Source organism: Kogia breviceps, chromosome 13, assembly GCF_026419965.1.
Source record: "Kogia breviceps isolate mKogBre1 chromosome 13, mKogBre1 haplotype 1, whole genome shotgun sequence".
In the NCBI taxonomy this organism is placed as follows: Eukaryota; Metazoa; Chordata; class Mammalia; order Artiodactyla; family Physeteridae; genus Kogia; species Kogia breviceps.
The window spans coordinates 77427998-77445035 of record NC_081322.1 but is presented as its reverse complement, the minus strand read 5'-3'; the positions used below and the strand labels follow the sequence as shown (position 1 = coordinate 77445035).

Genomic DNA, 17038 nt, shown 5'->3' with positions numbered 1-17038 from the left:
CTCCTTCATGGTGAAAGAATTGAAAGAAAAACTAAAGGGAACCCATTTTTTTTAACTTCAGGGTTCAACATTATATAATACCCCATCCTGTATCTCCTAGAAGCATTCTGTATACAGAATGCTTCCGCTCTCTTCCTGGTGCCGGTCTCTTCCTGCCTCCGCTCCCTTCCTGCTTCCGCTCTCTTCCTGTGTCTGCTCTCTTCCTGCTTCCGCTCTCTTCCTGTTTCCGTTCTCTTCCTGCTTCCGCTCTCTTCCTGTGTCTGTTCTCTTCCTGCTTTTGCTCTCTTCCTGCTTCCGCTCTCTTCCTGTTCCCGCTCTCTTCCTGCTTCCACTCTCTTCCTGTGTCTGTTCTCTTCCTGCTTCTGCTCTCTTCCTGTGTCTGTCTCTTCCTGTGTCTATTCTCTTCCTGCATCCATTCTCTTCCTGCTTCCGCTCTCTTCCTGTGTCTGTTCTCTTCCTGCTTCCGCTCTCTTCCTGCTTCCGTTCTCTGCTACATGAAGTGCGGGCTCCTCTCACCCCAACACCACTTCTAGTTCACAGGGTTGTCTTGACCCAGGCCTCCTACAGCTACCCTCACTACCCTTAGCCGGGATCATGGCTTAGCGCATCTGCCTGAGAACCTCTGATGGCGAGTCACTGTGTCCCTCACTCGAGCGGGCAACCGCCACCTGCTCCCACAGTGTGCTCTCTCGAGCGCATCTTTAGCTACATTCCGTATCCCCCAAGAGCGCAAATGGAACTTCAGGCTCTGGGGCAAGAGTGCAATGTAGGCCCCCTGCGCCTGCACCTCCTGCAGCCCCTGCCAGCCAGGGAGGGAGCAACTGCATTCTGACATCAGGGATTCTCCCTGACCCACCAGACACACACCCCAAAGGTCAGTCTCAAGGTATGAGAGGGGTGTCCAGGATACTTACTTGTGATATTTTCTCCCCACCCAGGCATCCTATCAGATGCTTTCCCTAGCTTCCCCCTTCCTTTACATTCAAGTATGTTCACTCCCCTGGGTGGAGTCTGCCCTCCCCTTCTCTAGGGAAGTAAGCCTTTATCTAGTGGCCTCCTCCTGATGCCAAAGGGCTTCAGGGGGAAAAAAGCTAATGACTCAGAAAGGAGAATAGAGTGGGAAATATGACCTAAAATATTGTCCTGCTACACAGATTCAAGTGCTGGCTTCATTCCAGATTCCTTTTCCCAACTGGCCTGTTTCCAGATTCAGAAACATTCCAAAAGTCCATTTCAGAGCCCGTGTCTGCAAAGAGCAAGGACATCATTGTTGCCCGCTTTCACGACACGGATACCTGCCAGGGGTGACATGTGTACATGAAGTTATGTATTATTGCCAGTGGCACACATACGTGATATTTAAATATTTTTATTAAATCCCAAGTTCTCACTTCATTCTTCTCTGTATTCATGAGAAGCCGAACACCTCGAATCCAGGAATCACGTCACCCCAACCTGTCTGCCCTCCTCACCACTTGGTGTGACACATCGCACAGCACAACACACACCTGTTGCCTCCTCTTCTCAGTGAGCACTTCTGTTCATTTTCTCATTTTCTCTAAGCAAATTCCTATGTGAAAAATCCCTACACGAACCCTAACATTATAGTCACCCACACTTTGAAGAAATGTTTTTATTTTCTGTACATCACATCACCCCTTTTTGACTGACTTTTCACCCAGCAACTATGGCTTCATTTCAGATACTGAAGAGACACGAAATTGATCGACTATGCTGATTTGTGGAATATTTGCATTTTTCTCACAACTCCAGAAAATCAGAGGAAATTTTCAGGTTTTATTTTTCTGGTGTGCCCCTTTTAAGGCTGTCACGTTTTTGCATAAACTTTTATGGAAACACACACAGACAGTGACAAGGAAATGCAGCTGAGCACCTGCCTTAAGCTCACTGGTGTCAGCCAGTTTGGCTTTGAGCTCAGTGTTCAATTCTCGACACACACTCAGATCCTTCTGCAGCCTCTCCACCTTCTTCTGCAACTTCCTGATGGTGTCATTGGCCTCGTCCCTCTCCGCAGCCGATGCCGAATGCACCTGCTTCTCCTCCTCCAGCTGGGCTATTTTTTGCCGGAGGAGGTTCATGTGCAGCTCTTTGCTCTCCAGTCTTTCTTTCTGAGTCTTTAGCTGATTTGATACAAACAGGGATTTTTTTTAAAAATAATCCTTGAATAGTCAGTAAATATAAATGAATTACTCAGATAATGTTGATCTTTATCTACACTTCAATAAGACTAATTTGTCAACCATCAGATTTTCCTGATTGCATTTTTCTATCCCTATTTTTCCAAGAATTAATTTGGTAGCTGCAAAGTATGAGACAAAAGAGCCACAGAAAATGCACAAAGGAGTAGGCTTTCAATGTCTGATTCTCTCCAACATTATGTGCATCATAATAAAAATGTAAAATTACTTTTAAAACTACTAAAATGGGCTTATCAAGAGCAGAACATAATAAGACAGACAAAATCCTCTCCAACACCCCATGGCAACTATACTTGTACTGGTCTTTTCTGAAAGAAGATAAAGTGTAAATTAGTACCAAAAACCCAGTCTGACTACTTTCAATCACTTAGAACCAGGTTGAGTGGCACCAAACATGGGGGTTGATATATTTTTTAAGTAAGCTATAGGAAGGAGATGTTGAGGAAAGCTTTGTTTATATATTGAAAATCTTAGCAATAGAAGGGACTTCGAGAAGGCATTACTTCATTAGTGTCTTTACTATACGCCAGACCTTATACCATCCACAAACCAGGCTGAAGAGGGTCTGCAAAGAGCACTTAGCATCGACGGTCAAACTTGATGAAAGAAATTGTAATGGTTTTTAGAAAAAGATTATGAACTCTATGAGGAGAAAAAAATCCTCCTGGGCTTCACATGTCACAATTAGTGAGTAGAATATTAAGTACAAGATCCTCTTTCATCTCTTACAAACACTGGGAATTGGAATCGTGTAGAATTATAGAATGTTAGAGCTAAAGACCATCCCATTTCCCCCAATTATATATTCTGCATGAGGAAAGTGTTTGAAGGTGTGAAGGGCTTACTGAAATGCGGGCTTAAATATCTTGTCTAACAGTGACAGCAATGTCCATGCCCACATCCTTTTTTAACAAGGCACTTTCCTGAGCTTCTTCATGTCAAATTTCACTCTACTGTAAATTTACCATGGTAAGTTCTGTACACTGGTCATTTTAATAATTATATAATACTTAAGAAGGAATAATATTGGATATTGAGGAAAAAATCAATTATCTGAGAACTTCAGAAAGAACTGTAGCTCAGTTTAATGTCTCTGATGGTACTAGGGGTTGTCTGCTTTCTTTCCTTAAGATACAGTAAGTGGAGAAGAGGTCAAATATGAATAGAGCATCTTCTATGAACCAAGAGTACAAAAATGCTATTTATTAACAACCTCATGAGGTAGGTATCATCCCCATCTTAAATACGAGGAAACACAGACAGAGAAGTATATAATTTGCCCAATGTCACACAGCTTGGTTGAACCAAACTGAGAACCCAGATGTGACTCATTAAGCAGCTTTTACACGATAATTCTACCATAGAATTTTCTCCTAAGAACTATTCTAAGGACACATCTGTGCTTTCCTCTTTCTCGCCCCAATGCCAATAATTACATAATAATTATGTTTTTATGTTTCATCCATTCATTCATTTATGTAGATCCCAGGAGCTGGGAGGGTCATGGTAGCAGCAGCAAGTACCCAAACTGTTTCTAAGTCTTCCTTTGAGTGAGTGGAAAGTAAACTCTTCTCCTCTCTACTTTCTAGTGCAAGAGAGCTTATATAAAGGTGAGACTGCTAGATGTTGCCCAGCTCTCCTTCTCCCATAGTCATAGAAACAGTGACTTTTTCAGCTAGAAAAATGGCTACCCAGAGTAAAGGCTACAGTTCCCAGCCTCCCTTGCAGCTAGGTTTAGCCATCAGAACACATTCTAGCTGTGGGACATAAATACAAGTTCACATAGAAAACTCTGGGAGCCTCCTTTAAAATGCAGCTCATGCATGTTCTTTTGCATCCCTCTTCTTCATCCCTTTCTTTTGTAACCTTCTGCCCGGAACACAGATATAATGGTTCTAGGCACCACTGTGAACCATGACAATAAGGACCACCCTAGGGATGGGCAATTGCTGAGCTGAAAGGAGCCTGGGTCCTTGGAGACTTTACAGAGTAGAGCTGCCAACTCACTCTAAGCTGCTTACCTCCAGAAATGGATGTGAGGGGAAAAAAATACCCAAAAACCCACTTCTACTTGTTTAAGCTACTCACAGTCAAACATAACCTTAGACGATACAATGACTTTCCCTTCAGACTTGAAATAGAGACTTGGCTTCTAAATACATATTTGTATAATATGTTTCCTAGCCACACTGGCAAATATGGTGGAAATAAATTATTTCTCAAGATTTAAGTTTCTCAGAATTTCCTTCTCTCAACACCAGCAATATCCCCTACCTTTCTCTGTAAACTGTAGGCGACCGTCTTGTTTTCAATGACTGCGCTGCTCGAGGCGGACCAATTGCTCTGTACGGGCTAAAACTACACCCAGACGCATGTCGAAGCCAAGTTCAGCAGCCATCTGGTCCAACTTCATTTTCTCTGAAAGCTGGTCCAGAAATTTAAGATACTAAACCCAAGAACAAAAATGAAAATGGGACACAAAAGTAGAGTTAACAGGTGATCTCACAGAATCCTTGTCTTTCCCCCAAGCTTACAGGTAGTTCTCATTAAACCCAGTACAGAGCCCAGCCCCTGACTCCAGTGCTTGGTGATGAATTCTTGAACCACCTTGCCAGCTCCATGTTCTGTTCCTTGTCCAAATTCTCTTGACTCTCCTGGTCAGTGGCCTTGATGTTCAGTCTGACATTATACACTCTTCTTAACCCTGCCACCTGACAAATGTGGCATGCTCCTGACTGCATCTGCATCTCTCTGCTTTGGGTACTTGCTGCTGCTACCATGACCCTCCCAGCTCCTGGGATCTACTGGCTAATCCAGCCTCTGCGATCCACTCATCCACATACCTTCCATGGAAATTTTGTCCACCTAAGTGGGTCCTGGCCTCCAAGGGGGAAATTGACCAATTAGCCGGTTGCCATTTTACACTTCTTGGGTTCTACAAATCACGCTGAAACCAGAGCTCTCCATACAAACAAACTTGGGCAACATTTTTGGTTTTGTAAGTTTAAATTCTTTAGAAAATGTCTTTAAAAGTTTTTTTAATGTATCAAAGTTAAAGGAACAACATTCTAAAATTGAGCTGTATCAGAGGAAGTCAAGGTTCATAGTTTAACAGGTTAAAGTTACAAAACTACCCTAGGATCCTCCTCCACTTGATTTCTGTGGCTTATCTTGTCATGTCAGACATTAATCCTTGCTAAGTGCTTGATGGATAAATAAATCCATCAATGAGCTTTCTATAACATAATTTCATGATCTGGGTTCTATCTTTGAAATTTCCTTCTCATTGCAATAACTCATCCATCTGGCATTTTTAGGCAATTATATGTTTAAATAAGTATCATTTCCTGATGACTAAAGCAGCCCAGCTTAAAGCGCAGAACTATCTATATTTCAGTCTTCAGAATGAAATTATTTGTAAGTGTACATTTTCCAATCTTGTTGAAAAGCATACATAAAACTTCATCTCTCCTGTGAGTCACAGCCGTTACCCACATGGCTGCTGTATTGTGTGACAGGGCCACCACAGGCTGTTTTTGTCTCTGAATCATCAGTCTGCCACTTCTTTTCTTGGCTGTCTTGGGTCTTCGTTGCTGCGTGCGGGCTTTCTTTAGTTGCAGCGAGCGGGGGTTACTCTTCGTTGCAGCGTGTGAGCTTCTCATTGCAGTGGCTTCTCTTGTTGCAGAGCACGGGCTCTAGGCATGCTGGCTTCAGCAGCTGTGTCTTGCAGGTTCAGTAGTTGTGGCTCGGGGGCTCTAGAGCACATGCTCAGTAGCTGTGGCATACAGGCTTAGTTGCTCTGCAGCATGTGGGATCTTCCCCAACCAGGGCTCGAACCTGTGTCCCCTGCATTGGCAGGCGGATTCTCAACCACCGCGCCACCAGGGAAGCCCCAGTTTGTCACTTCTTAATGTTGGGTCAGCCCCCCTCATGGACTATTTCATTTCTAATCTATGCAGATGAAAGTGAAATAACTGCTACTGTTTGTATTTTAAATAAAATAGGGTTGGTACCTTTCATGCGAAGGGATAAAAGCCTCTCTTTCTATTCCTACATATGACGCATCCACTCAGCATTCAAGGATCTACAGCAGGCCAGAGGGGATTAAGACAGGACTGAGCCAAGACCCCGCAGAGAAAGTGCCTTTTCAAGGATCTTGGCTAAGCCTCAGAAAGTTAAGGTTGCTGACAGGATTCCTGTACATTTTGTTCATTTGAATCAGTTTAGCATGAATATATTCTATGTGGTATAAACCTCAATTACCTGTATTTAAATTTAATCTCTATACACCTTTGCTTTTCAATCTTACATGCCTACTATTTAAATTTACCTCAATCGCCTGTATTTAAATTTAATCTCTATACACCTTTGCTTTTCAATCTTACATGCCTACTAGCCTTACTAGGCAGTAAGGCTACTATTATTATTATTATTTTTTTTTTTTTTTTTGCGGTATGCGGGCCTCTCACTGTTGTGGCCTCTCCCGTTGCGGAGCCTGTGCTCCGGACACGCAGGCCTAGCGGCCATGGCTCACGGGCTTAGTCGCTCCGCGGCATGTGGGATCTTCCCGGACCAGGGCACGAACCCGTGTCTCCCGCATCGGCAGGCGGATTCTCAACCACTGCGCCACCAGGGAAGCCCTACTATTACTATTTTATAGGCAGTTATCTATGAAAGATTCACCATGGGCAGAATCAGTTTACACAACCTGATTGCATAACTGAAAGTTATTTTGGCATAACCTCAGTTAAAATTAATGAGTCATCCTAACGAAGGCGGGAAGAGACAACGATCTACCTAAAAGTCTTGCCTTTGATATGCTTCTTCTATTATTTAAATAATATTGATTGATTCTTGCTCTAAGCCCTGGAAAAATCCAGAAAAAAAGGATTTCCCCGGGCCCCAACAAGTTCTGAGCTGATTGGAAAAGATGAATTAAGACGTGGATACAAAAAGGGTGATTAATGCCGTGACAGAGCCAGGTACGTGTTGCGTGAAGAACTAAACCCCTGAGGAAAGGCTCCCAGAGGAAGTGACATTGGAGCTGAGTCTTGAAGGGATAGTTATTCCTAGAAGATGGTAAGGAGAACATTTTCTCAGAGAGACCAGCAGTGTGCAATATGGATCGCCGAGGGGGCCTTCTTTTCTTTGGGCACATTACAAATTTGCATGTGGATGTCTCTGGACTCTGACCACTCCCCGCACACCCTACCAGTGCCCTGCTGGTCTCAGGAGCCTTCTGACTTTGCCACCACTGGCTGGAGAGATTGCAGGTGAGAGAGAGCCTGGACTTGGAAACTGGCCAGGTCACAGCCACGTAGAGAAAGAATCAGGAGCCGATCCTGAGAACCATACAGAGCCCTTGACCAGTTTTAGGATGGAGGAAGATATGATTCGACACGCATTTTATAAAGAGCGCCCTGGGAGCAGTGGCGAGATCGGTTAGAGGGGTTTTTCTGCAGTCCGTGCAAAGCGCCATCATGCTCCGAACCAAAGCGCTGCTTCTAAATTAGAGATGGGGGAGCGGGTGTTTGAGCTCTGCTGAGGAGACAGAATTTACAGTGCTCAGGAATTGGCTGAAAAGAGGGAAGCATTGCAGGTGCCTCTCAGGATTTTGGCTTGGGCGACTGAGGCACATTACCTCCCCATCACTGAGGCAGGAGAGGGACAGATTTGAGGAGAGGGAATCATTTTTGTTTCGAATACGTTTAGTGCAAGGTGTTGGCGGGACATGTAGGTGTAGACGTCCGGCAGGCAGGTATCTTCCAATTTAATGTATTATACTCAGGTGCAGGATTTCCTTTCAAGCTCAACATTTCAACCAACACACCTTTTTCAGGCATCTGTTCAAGAAATTCCCGTCACCCTCCCGAATCTATCCCCATCCTTACTCACAAAACCCCTACTTGATCCAAACCCTTACTATCTTCTGATCAAAACTATCCTAAGAATCCCCCAACGGGCTCCCTCCTTTAGCCTCTAGATGCTCAGAGCCACTCTGCCCTCAGAAAAACCTTCCTTTTAGCCAGAACCCGCCTGTGGTTTTCCATTACCGGCAGGATAGAGCCTCGCATATTCCTGCCGCCTTGAGGGCTGCCTCCCGCCTTTGCCTCGGCAAGCATCACGCTCCCGTCTCCCTGTCACCCTCTATTTCTTCATCCTTCCTGCTGTCCCCTCCGCCTCAAACTCCTTCCCCACCGCTTCTGCCTGCCAAGTTCCTACTCATTCTTTCAGGCCCCTCTCACACGTGACCACTTGTGTGAAGAGGGAAGACGTAATTACCCCTCTATCTGGATTCCTGTCGCATTGTATAGCTACCTTGATTGTAGCGCTAACTGTGCTAACTGTGCCCTGATTTGCCCATCTCATCCACGACGCTAGGATTTCTCACAGACACCTCTTAGGCATCTTTGCATATCCTACCCTCAACACAGGCATGATGCGACCTCACTTAAGTACAGAGGACGAAAATGCACGGGTGTCCAGAGTACCGAGTTTTCAGCTGAGGAGTATTTTTCGTGCCGAACTCTGCACCTGTGCTCTTGAGCCCATTTGTCTCTCTTTTCCTTCCCCTACAGGTGCCCTTGCCATTCTGTCCGATAAAACCTTTCTTTGATCCTGTTGTTCACAGCTTTGGCTTCATGCTTCTTTTCTCTTTGGTCACCAGACTTGGTAGTCGTCTGAGCCTCTAGCCCTTCTCTTACTAGTCACCCCTCCTGTTCTCCAGTGCTCTACCAAAACTGCCCCTCGGATGTCACCAGTGGGTCTTCCCAGGGTCAAATCTCAAGCTTAGGCCCCATCTCTTCTCACTCTTCCTTCCTTGTCTCCTGCTGGGTTATCGCCACTCTCATCTCTGAGTCTCTCCACACTGCAATCCCAGCTCCACAGTGATGTGGTCCTTCCAAAATACTGTGATGCTCAAAGGTCACTTACTACACGTCATAGTCTACGGAAGAAAGAGAACTCAACCTTCACAGCCCAAGCCATTCCAATCTGCTCTCCTGCCAGAGCCTCAACAAGTATGCCACGTTCCAGCCACATGGGAACAGCTACGCTGCGCTCTCTCAATACACTATGCAATTGCAACTTGCATGCTTTTGTTCAAACTGTTTCCCCTACAGTATCTGCTCTTTCTCGCCACTGAAATTCTACTTATCCTTCAAAGATGAACTTGATTATCTCCTCCCCTCATCCAGAATGTATCACTCCCTTCACTGGACTCCTAGAGCACTCTGTTGACCAATACTTCTATTGTAACACTTATGGCCTTATAGGACAGCAAATTATTTGAATGTCTGTCTCCTCTACTGAATCATGACGTTTTATGGTCAAGAACTGCATGTTATACCTCACCCCCCAAACCGTCAGAGTCTCATATATAACAGACGTTCAATAAGTGAGGTAAGTCAGAAGGAGAAAAACAAATACCGTATGCTAACACATATATACGGAATCTAAGAAAAAAAAAATGTCATGAAGAGATTAGTGATTGGACAGGAATAAAACACAGACCTACTAGAGAATGGACTTGAGGATATGGGGAGGGGGAAGGGTAAGCTGTGACAAAGTGAGAGAGTGGCATGGACATATACACACTACCAAATGTAAAATAGATAGCTAGTGGGAAGCAGCCACATAGCTCAGGGAGATCAGCTCTGTGCTTTGTGACCACCTAGAGGGGTGGGAGGGAGGGTAGGAGGGAAGGTGACGCAAGAGGGAAGAGATATGGGAACATATGTATATGTATAACTGATTCACTTTGTTGTAAAGGAGAAACTAACACACTATTGTAAAACAGTTATACTCCAATAAAGTTGTTAAAAAAAAATACCTGTTGAATTTAATTGAATTAACTTGAATCTAGGAAGCTCCAAACGATAGGAAGGAACACCAAAACAATATCCACTGTTCCTTGAAATTTACTCAGAACTCAGAACTTAACCAATCTACCAAAGTACTGTAAAATTCAAAATATTTGCAGGTAAAATTTTATACTGCAGCAGATGTTTCCACCCATGGACATGCCCTCCGGTTATTACTTTTTGCTTCTCCAGATTCAAGTTGTCTCGCAAAACATCTCCAGAGACCAGCTCTCCCTCCAGGTGTGTCAGCTGACCCTGATGGGTCTCCAACTTGTTTTCTGCTTTCTGGGCTCTCTGTAGAGCTCTCTGGTGAAACCCAGACTCACTTCCCAAATGTTCAACAAGCTCAGATATGTGGGCTTCAAGCTGGGAGACCATCTGGAAACAAAGAAACAGAACAAGGATAAGCCTTGTTTCAGATGCTACAAAGTGTTAAAATCTAGTGCTTACCGGAAGGGACAAAACTATTTATAACACCAGCTTCCAGATTCTTTGTAACAATTAACTTCAAAAAAAAAACAGGTAATTGATAGCTGTATTTGCCTCTGCTTGAAAAAAATCTACATTCATTAGCTAATAAAATATTTTACTGGTATTTTTAATTTTTATATAATTCCTTAAACAGGTTCCTGGAAAAAGAATTCAGACAGAAAGTACTTTGAAAACTTATAACCATTTTCCAGAGAAACTCTTTCACCACATATACCAGATTAAGATTATACAATGAGGTAATCTTGATAGGTAACCCTGAGACATTATCAGGAATTCAAGTGCAGAAAGATATTTTTTCAAGCTTTTTTTAGAACTTTCTATTGCATATTGGTTACTCATGCACTAAAGTGCAGTGGTACTGCGTCTGTGCTGAATAGTTTTGGAGTAATGTCATCGTTTTAGCATTTGAAAGGCCAAAATTCCACTAATATAATGACTCTAAATACGGTCAATAGCAGAGTATAAGAAGGCAAGGAAATCTGATCACCACCTCCTCTCTAAAGCATAAAATCACTATTTCTCCATTAAAGGACCCAACGCTCTACACAACCCCCTACCTTGCCCCACGCTTCCATCCTTTCCTGGAGTTTCCCTCTTCGTGCTGACCTTCCCTTAAACCAAGAACTTAAATTTACCAAACACCTCAAGTACACTTTGAGATTACTCAAATTGATTCTGCCAAATACAATTTTCAGAAAATGTTGAATTCAATAAAAACACCAAGTTTGAGGTGATAAATTTGTTTGGTTTTGATGGTTTATTTTGGAAGAAGAAAGGAGAAAAGTAGTAGATATTTACATAATACTCAGTACCATTCTCACAGGAATTAAAATATCTTGACGGTCTCAGACTTACCGTCTCAGGTTTAAAAAAAAAAAAAAAATTCCTGTTTGCCTGTCTACAAACAACCAAATGTAAAGGCAAGAAGACATTCAAGCTGTCTTCAACTATTTTAAAAACCGATTATATAGAAGAATAGTAGGATTTGTTCTGAGTTGCCCTCAGAGCTCAAGTTGAGGACGAAAAGGTATAAATCAAAGAATCTTACTCTAATGTAAAGACTTTCCCCCAGCCCCAATAATTTCAAAGTGATACATACTCACTGTATAAGAAGATTCATTATGGACAAAAACAAAAGTGTAAATAAGCAAAACTAATTCCCATGATCCCACCACCCAGAGGCAACAACTATTAATATTTAATAATTTATTTGTATGTATTGCTAAAATATAATTGAGATATTATATGTGCAATTTTGTGGGTTTGTTTTTACCTCATATTTTAAGCATCTTCACATGTCAGGCAGTGGAGTTCCCAGTCACTGGAGAAGGCTAGAATTTGGCCAATCATTTGTTGAGAATGTTATGGGGGGCTGAAGTGCTACAATCAGGAAGGCTAAATTACTTAATCTCTGAACTCTCTAATTTTGTCCTTCTAAGGCTCTCAAGGTCCGAGGCCTATAATTCAATTAATTCTATACTCCTTTGGGTGTCTGAAATCAGCTATTTGATGGCAAGCTGCTCAGCATCATATCCAAAGAATTCCATTTCCAAAGGAAATTTATAATTTCATTATAGACTATGAGGCTCTAAGAACCCTCATTTCATATTTCCTACCTTTAGTGCAATAGTAGATCTGACCTTAATGCAAGAAATGCATTAAGCACCATATACAAAGTAACCTACAGAACAAGGGCTATCAAACAACGTCCTCAAGATACTGGCTCCTAAGGGGCTGTCTAATGATATTATGTTGTACAAGGGATGACACGTTTCTGTGCAACTGAAAATGTGGTTTCCCATTGGACTCCCAGTAGAAAGTAAGTCTTTCTACCTGCAGATCCTTCCACAGTTCTCCTATCTCACAGTTGACCTGGCAAAGAGAATGAAACCAAAGAGCTAACAGATGCAGAAAATCTCAGCTGGAGAGATGGAAAACTGTGTGATCACTTAGCCACAGGCAACACGCTGCAGACCTTACCAGAGGACAGCAAAGTCTTCAATGGAAATCAGTCAGTAATGACCTTGAGCAAGTGCAGTAACTAGACTCAGAGAGTGACAGTGACCCTGAAGGAGGAAGCAGACACCTGATGTAGACCAGACTGTGGAACAGGGACTTTAAGGTCAGACAGTCCTGATTTCAAGTCCTCACTCTACCACTTACCAGCGTGTTAACTGAAGCAAGAAATTAACCTCTCTGAAACTCATAGACTTTGCTATGATGAGCAGATGAGCTAAATTAGATAATTCGAGTAGCCCAGTATTCCATATCCAACTGAAGTTCAACATATTGCATCCACTTTTTTTTTTAACATCTTTACTGGAGTATAATTGCTTTACAGTGGTGTGTTAGTTTCTGCTTTATAACAAAGTGAATCACTTATACGTATACATATGTCCCCGTATCTCTTCCCTCTTGCATCTCCCTCCCTCCCACCCTCCCTATCCCACCCTCCCTATCCCACCCCTCTAGGTGGACACAAAGCACCGAGCTGATCTCCCTGTGCTATGCGGCTGCTTCCCACTAGCTATCTAGTTTACCTTTGGTAGTGTATATATGTGCATGTCACTCTCTCACTTCACCCCAGCTTACCCTTCCCCCTCCCCGTGTCCTCAAGTCCATTCTCTACGTCTGCATCTTTATTCCTATCCTTCCCCTAGGTTCTTCAGAACCTTTTTTTTTTTAGATTCCATATATATGTGTTAGCATGTGGTATTTGTTTTTCTCTTTCTGACTTACTTCACTCTGTGTGACAGTCTTTAGGTCCATCCACCTCACTACAAATAACTCAATTTCATTTCTTTTTATGGCTGAGTAATATTCCATTGTATACATGTGCCACATCTTCTTTATCCATTCATCTGTCGATGGACACTTAGGTTGCTTCCATGTCCTGGCTATTGTAAATAGAGCTGCAATGAACATTGTGGTACATGACTCTTTTTGAATTATGGTTTTCTCAGGGTATATGCCCTGTAATGGGATTGCTTGGTTGTATGGTAGTTCTATTCTTAGCTGCATCCACTTTTATCATCAGTATTACTCCTCCAGTATGTGGGTTTCACTCAGTCCTTTGCTTTTGTCATAAAGAGTTTATGGAGCTTTTCAGGAATTATGTTATATAATGTTTCTCAAACTCTTTTCAGCCCATAGAGCTTGTTTTTCAACTAGAAGTCTTTCTGGGAAAGACAAATAAGGAATAAATGTGTTGAATCAGAGGTGAGGGGGTCCCTCCTGCATCCTCACCCTGGGTAGACCTGAAAGTGTTCCATGGAACCTGCAGACTCAGCAGAGTATAACTTTTAAAAACACCAGTATGGCTGACCTGTACAGAACCTACCCAACCTCCCTGCCAAGATTCTGGCGAACAGAGAGGAGCAAACAGCTATGAACTTCCCTATATTTTATGCGCCACAGAACTTACCTTCATACGCTTACCTAGATCTCCATGAATATGATACCACCAAGTCTTTTCAAAGTTAAATTTACATATTTTTATTCAAATAAATTAACGTTCCAATCTGACTCAGTTCTTGGGAACATCAAACGCCAGTGCCCGGGTGAATATATGTGTCCCATCAAAACTGTAGAGTTGGGGCTTCCCTGGTGGCGCAGTGGTTGAGAATCTGCCTGCCGATACAGGGGACGCGGGTTCGTGCCCCGGTCCGGGAAGATCCCACATGCCGCGGAGCGGCTGGGCCCGTGAGCCATGGCCGCTGAGCCTGCGCGTCCAGAGCCTGTGCTCCGCAACGGGAGAGGCCACAACAGTGAGAGGCCCATGTACCACAAAAACAAAACAAAACTGTAAAGTTGTATTGTGTTTCTCACACCAAGAAATGTGATTTTCTTTCCTTTTTTTTTTTTCTCCTCCTTTTTCTTAGTATCATTTGTTAATTTATCCCTGATACTCTGTGGGACAAGATGTGCCAGGGATTCAACACTAGAGATACATGGAATAGGGCAGGGAAGAGGGGGTGGATTGTAATGAAGAATACATATCTCATTTTCTAAAAAACAAAAAGAAGGTCCTGAAATAAACCATACTTCAAAAACAAGCAGCTTGGATTTTGGAAGTGAAGTCATAATGCCCTAACAGAATTAATTTACTTCCCAAGGACAAGTAGTTGTTGATTTTTCCAGAGAGGCACTTTTGCCCTAAGATTAAACCCAATGGAAACCCGAGAGCTCAAAACTGAAGAAAGAGCCACTTAGGTTACTTAAGGGCCAGTGCCTTTTGGACATGAACAATTCTCTTCTGATTATTCAAACTAGATTTTCACTTAAGAAATATAAACAATAAGTTATCAGGAACCAATCCAATTATCCTTCCTTCTTGTCAGTATGTATGGCCAACTTTATTGACAGGCTAGTCCTACACCTGTCATACATAATAAAAGGATGACATACAAAATAAAAGTTGTGTATGTCAACTTTTATTATGATTTGAATTGGGTCACCCCAAAAGAGATGTGGGGAAGTCCCCTGGTGCCTCAGAATGTGACCTTATTTGGAAACAGAATCTTTACAGAGATGATCAAGTTAAAATGAGGTTTTGAGGATGGGCCCTAATCCAATATGACTGGTGTCCTTATTAAAAGAGGAAATTTGGAAAGAGAGACACACAAGTGGAAGGAAAATTATGTGAAGACACGGAGAGATTCGTGATCCATAAGCCAAGGAATACCTGAGGCTACAGAAGCTAGGTGAGAGGTGTGAAACAGATTCTCCCCTGCGGCACTCAGAAGACACCGATTCTAACACCTTAACTTTGGACTTCCAGCCTCCAGAATTGTGAGGCAATAAATTTCTGTTGTTTAAGCCTCCCAGGTAGTGGTACTTTGTCATGGCCATTCTAGGAAATTAATACACTATAGAGGCTGGGAGAGCTGAAATCTCTATCTGTGTACTTTCCCAGATGCCCTTGTAGCCAGGGGTGACTATATAACATAATACTGGACAATTAAATGTCAAAGGAAGTCTACTTGGAGCTTCTGGGCAAGCGTTTGGTTTAGGATATTGGAGGATTAAGAACAGAGCAGAATGATGAGGTCAGAAGGCGGAGTGTGGGAGTCGCAGAAACATCTCAGGTCCTTTACGGCATCGGATTGGTTCCCCAAAGCTCCCACACCAGACTGGAAAAGCTCCAGTGCAGGATGTACAGCTTTGTGTGTGCTCCAAAGCAGAACAGATGAGCTCTCTAGATACATTTTTGTAAGGTCGTACTAATTTGTCTATAATTAAGGAGACGACATGGAAATCACTCATGGTCCTGTCCTCTCTGTACAGATCCATTCTCAGCCAGGTGATCAGCCAGTTTGGAAACATCTAAAAGTTAAAAAACAAACAAATAAAAAAACTTTGCCTCAAGATTCTAAACTAAAATCTGAAAATGTCACGGCTTCCTGTCATTGTGTAAGAAATCATTATTTCAAAAACACTTGTTAAGAGTGTCCTGAAATTGCAGGCTATATAACATCGAAATACTCATTTAGAGTTCCTGGGAACCCGACAGTAGAACATTCCTCTAAGAGAGTGGTTTTCAACTAGGGGCAATTTCAACGCCCACCCCACCCCCACAGGGACATTTGGCAATGTCTAGAGACATCTTTGCTTGTCACAAATTGGCGAGAAGAGGAGGTACTATCGGTATCTAGTGGGTAGAAGCTGGAGATGCTGCTATACATCCTACAATACACAGAACGGTCTTTACAACAAAGGATTATCCAGCTCAAAATGTCAATAGCTGAGACACCCAGCTCTAAGATACAGTAAAGCATTTAAAAAGAAAATTAGATTTTGTTATAATCAGAAAAGCATGGAACAAGTAGAAATGACTTACTGAAAAAGTGTGGGTGGTGTCCTGAGTTCTACCCAGAACTGCAAATAGAGGAGAGTGAAAATGAATAGCGAAGAGGTAAACAAGAAAAGCAATGTTCAGTAAGTAGGAGTCACGGTGAAAGGGAGAATTTGCCAGGCCCGGAGCACAAGGGTATTACTCAACAGTGGACTGTGTTTATCTATGGCAGCTGGCAGGGCGTTGCAGCCTCCTCAACAAACAGATCCATCCATCTTCAAAGCCCCCATTCTTCAGAAACGTTTCTAAGACAAGATATGGAATCCATTTTCTCCTGATTTTACTTGAAGGTGAGTCACACAAGATGCCAGCTATATGCTTGATTTCAGGCTTTTAAATAGTGAGAGCGGCTATTGAAAAAAATTACAGGGTAGGAAAGGCGGACAAAGGCACTAAAAACACTGAATCATTCTCATTTTTATGAGGAGAGGGAGAAGGCATATCCAGCTTAACCAATTTACATCATTTTTCTTTAGAAAATAAACATATACTTCATGCTGACAACTTTATGCCATGTTTCACATGCTGGAATTAAAATACTTTTAGGAAAACATTTGGGAAAATAGAAGAGGGAAGCAATAAAATGAAATGGCAAAGATCCATTAGCTATT

General features: G+C 42.6%; 1 protein-coding gene across 1 annotated transcript in view; it reads right to left on the bottom strand.

Moving 5' to 3' along the window:
• CCDC170 (coiled-coil domain containing 170) overlaps positions 1–17038 on the bottom strand; it is a 72523-nt gene that overhangs the window by 12868 nt on the left and 42617 nt on the right. Inside the window, 4 exon segments of the mRNA XM_059083200.2 lie at positions 1899–2141; positions 4494–4542; positions 4544–4665; positions 10259–10459. Coding sequence (XP_058939183.1) covers positions 1899–2141; positions 4494–4542; positions 4544–4665; positions 10259–10459 — 615 coding nt within the window.